The sequence below is a fragment of the Oryzias latipes genome, chromosome 12 (assembly GCF_053564925.1).
Source record: "Oryzias latipes strain Hd-rR chromosome 12, Olatipes_Hd-rR_3.1".
Lineage (NCBI taxonomy): Eukaryota > Metazoa > Chordata > Actinopteri > Beloniformes > Adrianichthyidae > Oryzias > Oryzias latipes.
In genome coordinates, this window is record NC_136248.1 from 17,220,560 (window position 1) to 17,230,000 (window position 9,441).

A 9,441-nucleotide genomic window follows, 5' to 3' on the forward strand; every position below is an offset into this window, starting at 1 on the left:
AACTTCAGAGAAACAACAAGGAGGAAGGAGAGAGTGAAAACAGAGGGGCAAAAGAGTCTAAATGTCACATTTTGTTGAAAAATATATGAATTGATTGTGTTTTTCCTTTGAAAGGAACAAAAAAGTGATTCTTTTTCAGGAAAGAAGTTGCACCAAAAGTGGTGATGGGTTTTTTTTCCTAAAAAGAGATTTCTCCAAGGGAAAGAGAAAAATCAAAGAGACAGTGCTGAGTCGTGACAGGGTCAGAAATAATGCACAGTAAAGCAACTCCTTATGAAGATGGAGGGGGGAGAAAGAAGGGGAAAGCGGTTTTTCTGTGGCAGGAACAGGCAGAGCTGTCAGGGGGGACAGCCGGAGCAGGTGCACCCCCCCCCCCCTGAAAAAAAAACAAAAAAACAAGATCCAAGCAAGAACTAAGGGAATCTTTCGCGACTGATTGTCCAAACGCAATTCTTGAGTAAAATCCAATCCGTCCCCAAGAATTGTGTATGGACATCTGTTGCTGCAGATTCACATTCATCACTGCCGTCGAGATTCCAGGCCTCCCCCTCTTTGAAAAAAATGCTCAAATAAGGAGTCAACCGGAAGGCCTTTAGTCTGGTTTTGTGTTGTAACTGTCTCATCTCAGGTAAGCGCCCAGTTTAAACGAGCCAAGAAATGGGAGGAAAGTCCCTTTATGTTTTTATTTTTATTTGTATTCTTTTTTTTTTTTTTTGCCTCATAAGGGAGTTTCTAGGGTGTGCTCGATTAGAGTTTACACTTTGTCGAAGATCTAATCAAGACTGTTTGTTTTAAAAGGTAGATATCGACTGCAGGGATTGACGTATTGACTGTATTTGGGGACATAGAAAGAGGCAGGGAGTTCACAGTGAGGCCCGCGCGCCTGTTTAACCCTGCAACCTCACAGAAAATCAACACCTAAAGCGGGTTGTTTCAAAATCCAAACCGCAAAGCAGACGTTTTTATTAATGCTTCACAATTCATCTGTTTGCTGTATTACATTTTTTTCTGAGCTTCAAAAAATTAAAAAGCAATTAAAAACAAACAAGCATGCACCGATGATTGATGCTGCACATCAGTCTGCCTGTGCACAATCACGTGGCCTCTTGGTCGAGGTTTGTCCCACTCTTTTATCATTTTTGCCAAAAATGAACCTTCAATGCAATCTATAATCAATGTATTCATTTTTCTTTGTAAAAATTACTTTTTTGTTGCTGAAAAACCATTTGTCTGTTTTACTACTTCAGAAAAAACTATAATTGTAATCTCATTAATTTGTTTAATTAATTAATTTATTCTATTAGTTTTAGTATAGGCTATTTTATGTATTTATTTTAATTTTATGCATCTTATTCTCAATTTTATGTTTTTTTTTTTTTTTTTTTCCTTCTTTTTTATGTTTTTAATTTTAGCATCTTATGATTTTAGCCCCAGTGTTTCTTGAGGGGATCTTTTCCTCCAGGGCTTGCCGGCTTGGTCAGCGGTTGTTGCTGCAGTTGTTGCCCTTGCTGGGGCGGCAGGGGTCTAATTTTACAGCTTTATGGCTGTGAGGGGGACCCCGGTGTTGTCCCGGTCTGGGTGGGCACTGTGGCGATGTTCCGTTGGCCGGGCTGGCTCCTGGTATGAAAGGATTCCCAGATACTGTTTCCTCGCAGCAGAGCCAAGCCATACTTGTTTGTTTGTTTGTTTATTTATTTATTTATTTATTTATTTATTTATTTTACAGTTACATAGTCATAATTCATTGTACGTGGGAGCCATGGGTCATGTGGTTTAATGGAGGGAAGTGGGAAGGGTGAAGGGTGGGTTGGGGTTTTTATTGTAATGTTGTGTGTTTACTGTTTTTAGTGTTAAAGCGCTTCGAGCTGCACAAAGTGCATGAGAAGCGCTATTTTATAAATAAAGTTTGATTTGATTTGATTTGATTTAAACACACACACACACACACACACACACACACAGCTTGGCCCAAGTGTGTATTGTAGCAAAACATTAAAGGCTAACCTCTCCTAATTCCTGGGGATTAGAGTGTAATGTTTGGCTTTGCGGGGATGCATCTGAGCTCAAATGTCCCTGCTTCCCTCAAAGATTATGGACTTGCTTTACAAAAAACCTGGAACCTCGAAATGATTAAACACAATTTAAAAATATTTATGACTTTTATTTTTTTAAACATTAGAGTCATTGATGGGAAGTGTATGTGCTTTTTTAAAAACATGATTAAGTTTCTTTTCTAAAATCAAAGCTGTTGGGTGTTTTGTCATTTGATCAAATGTTTTTTTGTGTCTTTTTCAATAAATATGTGTGCACTTTGAACTAGTTTATTCTGTCACTATATGGCATAATTTGGTTATTTATTTATTCTTTCATTTAGTGTTTTTTAAAAACTTTGAATATTATGAAAAAAATAGAAAATAATTAGAGAATTAATTCAGGAAAAGTACATCTTTATAGAACACAAAGATGTCGCCAATTTCATTTTTAAAATTCACCATAATTTATGTTTTTGGGGTGTAAATTGTTTTCAGACATTTTGAGAGAGAAAAAACTTGTAATTTTAAATTTTTTAATGTGGTTCATTAAAATCTAAATGTTTATTTTTTACACATCGTGTTCAATTCAGGCTTTTGGAAGCCAAACCTGGAGACCCCGCGAGCTTTTGTGCCCCACAGCTGGTAAACCTCCAGCTGAGGAATCAGCGCCAGCTTTGGGTAAACTAAAGTCCACTTTATTTTTCTGAAGTGTACAAATCCTGCACATCCGTTTTTTTTCTCTTTTTCCTTTCTTGTTTAGTAAATGTCGTTTTTTTAAGTGCGTAAAATCTTTCCATAATTAAAATATAGGCTCGAAAATGGTTGGAGAGCGTGCGCTCTGCCTCCAAAAATGCGCGTAACGGACAAACCCAAAGTATCCCTTGCAGACACGCATGGGATCATGCACCAGCTGACAGGGCGACACTTTCTCCTGTGGAGCCCCCCCTCACAGCCTCATTTGCATTTCCTTTTTTCTGGCCATTATGGGCCGGTTTCCCGTTGCAAATCGCGCTCCACCACCGAGAAAAGGTTTTAGGTCGCCTCGGGCGCTGGAGGGCGGGCAGCCCGCAGGCTAGACCTCGACCTCCCGCAGTGATCCCGTGCTCCACACCCCGCCCGCCGCCTCCATCTGCGCACACGCAAACATGAAACACATACAGTGGATATATGGCCTGCAAGCCCCCCCCCCCCCCCCCCTTCCCTCCCCTCCAAGTATCCCATCTGTAGGAGGCAAAATCGGACGCCTAATAAGCCTAAAACTGGTGCGTAATAAGAGATTGAGGCCTAAATCAATCTCTTATGAATCAAACCAACACTTTTATGTTAGATATTAATTTATCTATAGATTTGGAATCAAAATAGGAAATTTAATTACAATAAAGTTCAAAATTTAATTTGAAAATGCATTTTAAAATAGAGAAACATATGAGAATATTAGTTAGGAGGCAGCTGTTTTAATTGTTCCATAAAATAAATCTAAATTAAAAAAACAAGAGAGAATAGTATTTAAAAAAAGTTTTTTTTTTTAATCATGACTTCTTCAGAAAAAAAAGAAGAACAATGATACAAGGAAAGAGTATGAACAGAAAACAAAAAGTGTGACACTTTCAGCATAAATGCATAATGAGTGACAGCAGTCTAATAAATCGGTCATCCTCTACAATTTCTTTCCTCTGAAGTTCTGTAAACAAATGGGCTCATTTGAGGTTCAGGTGATGCTTTGAAGCTGTGGGCAGTTGAAGGAGTTGTCCTGCATCTTGTGGAAAAAGCTTTCATATTTCCAGCTGGGGTTGCATCTTCTCCTCATGTCTGCCTGATCCCCCTCATCCTCAGCTGCATCTGTCTGGACAACGCGGGCGGACATGTCATCAAATGGGGGAATATTTTCCAAAACAAGAGGAAGCCTGAAGTCAATTTACACTCCCCTTTTATTTTATTTTATTTTTATCCTCCATGAAGAGTAGAAATAAACACCACGTTGTCCTGGTCTTGCAGCTGATAATCCAGTTCCCCCTATAGCAGGAAAAACACAAGAATATTCATATTTTAAATAATTCCTTCAATAAGGATGTGTGTATTAATCCTGGATTTTCAGCAGCTTTGATCAATAACATCCAGGAAATTCAGTCTTATCACAATGAATTCATAAATGTGGAGTTTAAACTGTATGTGCACAAAAAAAATCATTTAATTAAAAAATGCTACAGATTACATGTGAAGAATTAACGGATTACCAGACAATGAACAAACTGTAATTCTTTTTTACTCAAACATGTTTCATTGCTAAAATGAAGTGCAAAAAGACTGAACCAACTGCGAACACTTTAAACACACACACACACACACACACACACACACAGTCTATGACACCCTGACAGTGAACGTGACTTTTAGTGCTCACCATCAGCTCCCAGTCAGCATCATTGATAAGCACCAGAATCCCAGGCCTCCTGTTGGGAAAATAAAACACGCTTTTCAATCAGATGCATCTCCCAGAGGTGACACACACACTCCACTAAAACAAATGTACAAACCCCAAAAAACAACACATCTTTATTACACACACAAAAAATAGGACACATAATTCCGATTTAGGATTAAAAATCCTTAAATAGAAGAACTGTTTTCTTCAAATTTAAAATTGCAAACTAAATTAACTAACAAAAAAAAAACCTAGTTTATAGACATTTATTTGTTTAAATCTGTTGTATTAAGAATCACCTTTACCTTTAGAATCACCTGCTTTACTTTTGTTAAGATACAATTTGCAGAAAATAAGGGAAAAATGCACAACATAAAAAAATATGGCAACTGAACCACCTACTTAAACTGATTTTATGCAATAGGTTTAAAGCAACATAATTACGTAATAATAGGATAACATCAAGATAAAAAAAAATAAAAAAATCACAAAAAAATGGAAAAAAATGGGTTTAAAAATCACAAGACGAAGATTCATGGTAATAAATCCAGTCTCAATAATAAACAGAGAAGAGGATGATGGGTTTGATGGTGGAGGGCAACAACAGGCACCTTTGGGCATCGTCGTATAAAGGGATGTTTGCTTATTTTATCCATTAAGAGGCAACTTGAAGTCATGTGCGGGCGGAGATAATGCCGCAGACAGACACGCGTGTCTTATCCACCAAACACACCGCCTCTGACGTCACCGAGAAAGGGCAGCGTGAGAGGAAACCGAGCAACAAACACATTTGAGAAGAAGAAAACAAAAACATAGAAAACATCTCCAAATAAGATGGCAAAAAAGAAATAAAAATACTAGAGTGCACACAAACATCTCATCTATAAGGTTTACAGGCAATCCTGCTCCATTCGCTGGTTAGATAGTGCTATAAATAGTCCTGCACAAAGGCAGCTGTAAAGGAGTCAGCCAGTCCTATACGACTGCAGTGAGTCTTGGATCCACACGCTGACACACACGTGCACACACACACACGCATGCAGGTAATCATCTCAGAGCTGGGCCGCTCTTTTCATCCGAACACAGCAGCGATGACTGTAAGAGCTCCTCGCCGCCGCTGCGGCACGCTGACACCAGCCGGAATCAGGTTTGACATGGAGATTGTGTTTTAGCAGCCGGGCCGGGTCCTGACGCACACGAACCGGGAGGATGTCACTCACACTGAGTCTCCCTGAACAAAGAGCTCGGGTCGTTCCTTCAGCAGGTTCCTCTGGATCCACACCAGTAGCTGCCTCATGCCCCCTGCGAAACACACACACACACAACCACCTTTCAATCATTGTCCGGGTGACTTACCTTTACCCACCACCTGTCTCACCCCGGCCTGAGCCCACGTCTTTGAGGAAAACCTGGATTTACATTATGAGGATTGGTTTTGTCCCTAAAAGAGAAGCAGGTCCCCGCAGTGACTGTGTAAACAGATTTATGTCTCGTGTCCACACACACACACACACAAAACGCAGACAACAGGGGTGATATGTCAGAGGTTAGGGGTCAAGGTGCACGGCTCCAGCCTCCTGGTCGATGTGACGCGACGGGGCAGCAGGCGGGACAGGGGGTGCACGTATGTGTGCGTCTGTGTATGCATATTTATGAGTGCACGAGTATGATGGGGGATGTCGGAGGAGACACTGGAAATTGGTTGGGGGGGGGGGGGTTGATTAGAATCAAACTTGCTTTTCATCTCAAGATAAAACGAGTTTCCTCAAAAAATAAAAGAATAAGAATAATAAAGCATCATGAAACTGTTCAAAGTGCAGCAAGAGCAGATATTTACCAATGAGCTGCATTTATTTCACTTTAAAAAAAGAAAAATCACACAAAAAGTATTGTTTTAAGTAAACGAAGACCCGATTTGATGAATTTCCTCATCCCATTTAATGCAATGAGTCACATCTGAGGCTGGATATCAGTAATGCTTGAATTTTGCATGAGTCTGACCTCCTCAACATTCACTCTGACCTTGTCTGAACAATGGGCTGAGCCTCGCTCAGACCCATCACCTCCACAAAGGCGACTGCAAAGAGGGGTTTTAGGACAAATCCCCGCTAAACAACCAACAATGAATATATTAGAGCTTCGGCCGCCGCAACATATAGATGTAAGGTGATGCCAAAACCAAAGAGTCCGGCGCTTTCTTCACAAAAGAGCAGGGATAAAAATAAAACATGATGAGTTATCATTTTGGTGGGTTCGTTTGTTTGGTTGTGTTAGATGTGAAGCTGCCACTGCGGCGGCGACCCCCGGAAAACATGTCGCCGCAGCGCTGCAGGTAGATGCAATCAGACGGTCAGATTGGAGACACACAGAAGAGGAAAAACAAAGGCGACAAGGTGAGAAAAATGGAAAAAGAAGGAAATAAGGAGGAAGGGTGAGGTGAAAGAGGAGGCTGAAGCAGGTATCAAGGGGTTGGGCCTTTTCCTGGACGAGGTCACACATTTGCTGTCATTTTTACTTCTCAAATTGCCTGTTTTCGTTTATTATATAGGTTAAAATGAAAAGAAAAGGCCAGCAACTTTAAATGATTGTTTTCTTAAAAAACGCAAATAGAAAAAAGTATTTGCCTTGCTAAAAATCTACCAACAATCTTCAACTTGTGTTCCTGTGAGTGAATAAAACACCAATGTTCTGACTTCCTCCCCTGCAAAACAAACGTGAAAAACTGTGCGTGACGTATCCGTGGATAAAAGCAGTTGGGAATTGCCGGCTCATGGAGGCTGAGCGGGCGCGACAGCGGCAGCGGATGATGTATGTGAGTGGGTTCATGTGTGTGCAGGTTAATTGCGCTGCTGTCCGTCAGCTCGGCGGTGTAATGACGGCGCCGGTTCGCTGCGGTTCCGGGTCTCCCCATAAAGGAAGACGTATTCCTCATCCTGCAGCGCACATCCGGCACAGTCCTGGAAATTGACCTGGACCTCAGCGCGGCTAAAAACAGAACTAATCACCGCAGTGGCAATAACTCCTTTGTGGCTGGTTCTCTCCTGCCTCGGACTGTTGGTATTTTTCTCCACCATTACCTCTCACCCCCCCCCCACCCACACACACACACACACCTTTCTTTTAATATTTCATCGCTCATGTGCTCCCTTTTCTCTTATAAAGCTTGCTCCTTTCGTCTCTACCCTTAAAGTGTTTAATATTGCAAGTTTTACATGAAGCGTTATGTTTTTGAGAACTTTAACAACCTTTCTAAAACATCGGATGCAGATTCTCAAATCACTGGAAGCTGAGATGTGGAGACAGGAAGCGTCGAGGCGAACCTTTACGATTCTGACAGTCCAGGTAGGAAGGGGGACAAAAATGGGGGACAAACAGATGCAAAAGGGAAAATGCGTCACCGGTTTGTGATGCATTCTGGGATGTGGCAGCGCTGCGTGGGTGGAAAAGGACACGGCGAAGGCGGGGAAGGAAAAGGCGCCATTTTGATGGCAATTCAAAAGTCTTCCCGCTTTTTTTTTGCCGCCCCCTTCGTCCTCCTTTTTCCCCCTTTGTGAGACGGCGGTCGTGTGAAGGGCAGCAGTTATCCATCTTTTAGCTAATGTGAGGGGGCAAAAAGAAAAAGATGGGATCTTTTGACCGTGTGTGTGTGGGGGGAAGGGGGGGGGGTTGCGGTGCGTACGAAAAAGACTTAGGTGGAGAAAGAGGAGGGGGTGGGGTCTTTCAGTCGAGGGTCATCAATCATTGGCTGAGGTCAAAAAAGAATTACGACAGATTCAGAACCACTTATGGCTCCACTGCTCTCCCCCCACGCTCATATAAACACAAACACACTATGGCATTTACACAAAAACACATTATTTTAGATTATGACGCCCCCCGAGAAACACACCAAGGGCGAGTGCTTGATGCAATCAAGAAGGTGGATCCAGAAAATGTACAGAAAAAATGGGTCAGATGCTGTGAAAATTGTAAAAGCGAACACACAGACACACAAAAACACACAGGTCGGCTGGTGTGGCAAGGTCATACGAGCCCGACATTCCCTGTTCTGGTCAACTTTTGTCTCTTTGTCGTCGTGGTAACATCAACACCCTATACGGACACCCTTTGTCAACACGTATTTCTCTTATTTGTTCCTTTCGCTTAGATGAAAAAGTCGGGTTTGGCCTCTTTTTTTCTCCTCTTTAAAAAATAAAGAGTTCATCTATATATATATATGTATATATATATATATATGTATATGTATATATATATATGTATATATATATATATATATATATATATATATATATATATATATATATATATATATGTATATACATATATATATACAATCTAGCCACAGGGGTTGCAAGCCAGTAACTTCTGTGCCGGTCCCAAGCCCGGATAAATAGAGAGGGTTGCGTCAGGAAGGGCATCCGGCGTAAAAATTGCCAAAATAACCATGCGAATCATCCACAACACTTTAGACATACCGGATCGGTCGAGGCCCGGGTTAACAACGACCGCCACCGATGCTGTTAACCTACAGGGTGTCGGTGGAAATTTGACTACTGTTGGTGGAAGAAAGAGGGGAGGCAGAAGGGCCCGTGGCCAGAGAGAGAAGGGAAAAGGCAGGAACATAGGTTTGAGAATAGGGACTCTTAACGTTGGCACAATGACAGGGAAAGGCAGAGAGCTGGCAGACATGATGGAGAGAAGGAAGGTAGATGTACTGTGTGTGCAGGAGACAAGGTGGAAGGGCAGCAAGGCACGTAGTATTGGAGGAGGATACAAACTTTTCTATCATGGTGTTGATAGGAAGAGAAACGGGGTAGGAGTGATTCTGAAGGGGGAGTTTGTAAACAGTGTTCTAGAGGTGAAAAGAGTCTCAGACAGGATGATGAGCCTCAAATTAGAAATTGAAGGGGTGATGGTGAATGTAGTCAGTGGGTATGCGCCACAGGTTGGCTGTGAGTTAGAAGTGAAGGAGAGATTCTGGAGTGA

The 9,441-nt window shown here is 41.5% G+C and overlaps 1 protein-coding gene across 1 annotated transcript in view; it reads right to left on the reverse strand.

The window, feature by feature from the left end:
* Nucleotides 1-3,538: 3,538 nt before the first annotated feature.
* urm1 (ubiquitin related modifier 1) overlaps nt 3,539-9,441 on the reverse strand; it is a 12,769-nt gene continuing 6,866 nt past the window's right edge. Inside the window, exons 3-5 of the mRNA XM_023961033.2 lie at nt 5,676-5,757; nt 4,435-4,483; nt 3,539-4,046 (exon numbers count right to left, since the gene is read on the reverse strand). Coding sequence (XP_023816801.1) covers nt 3,978-4,046; nt 4,435-4,483; nt 5,676-5,757 — 200 coding nt within the window. The 3' untranslated portion in view covers nt 3,539-3,977. The remainder of the gene's footprint in view (nt 4,047-4,434; nt 4,484-5,675; nt 5,758-9,441) is intronic.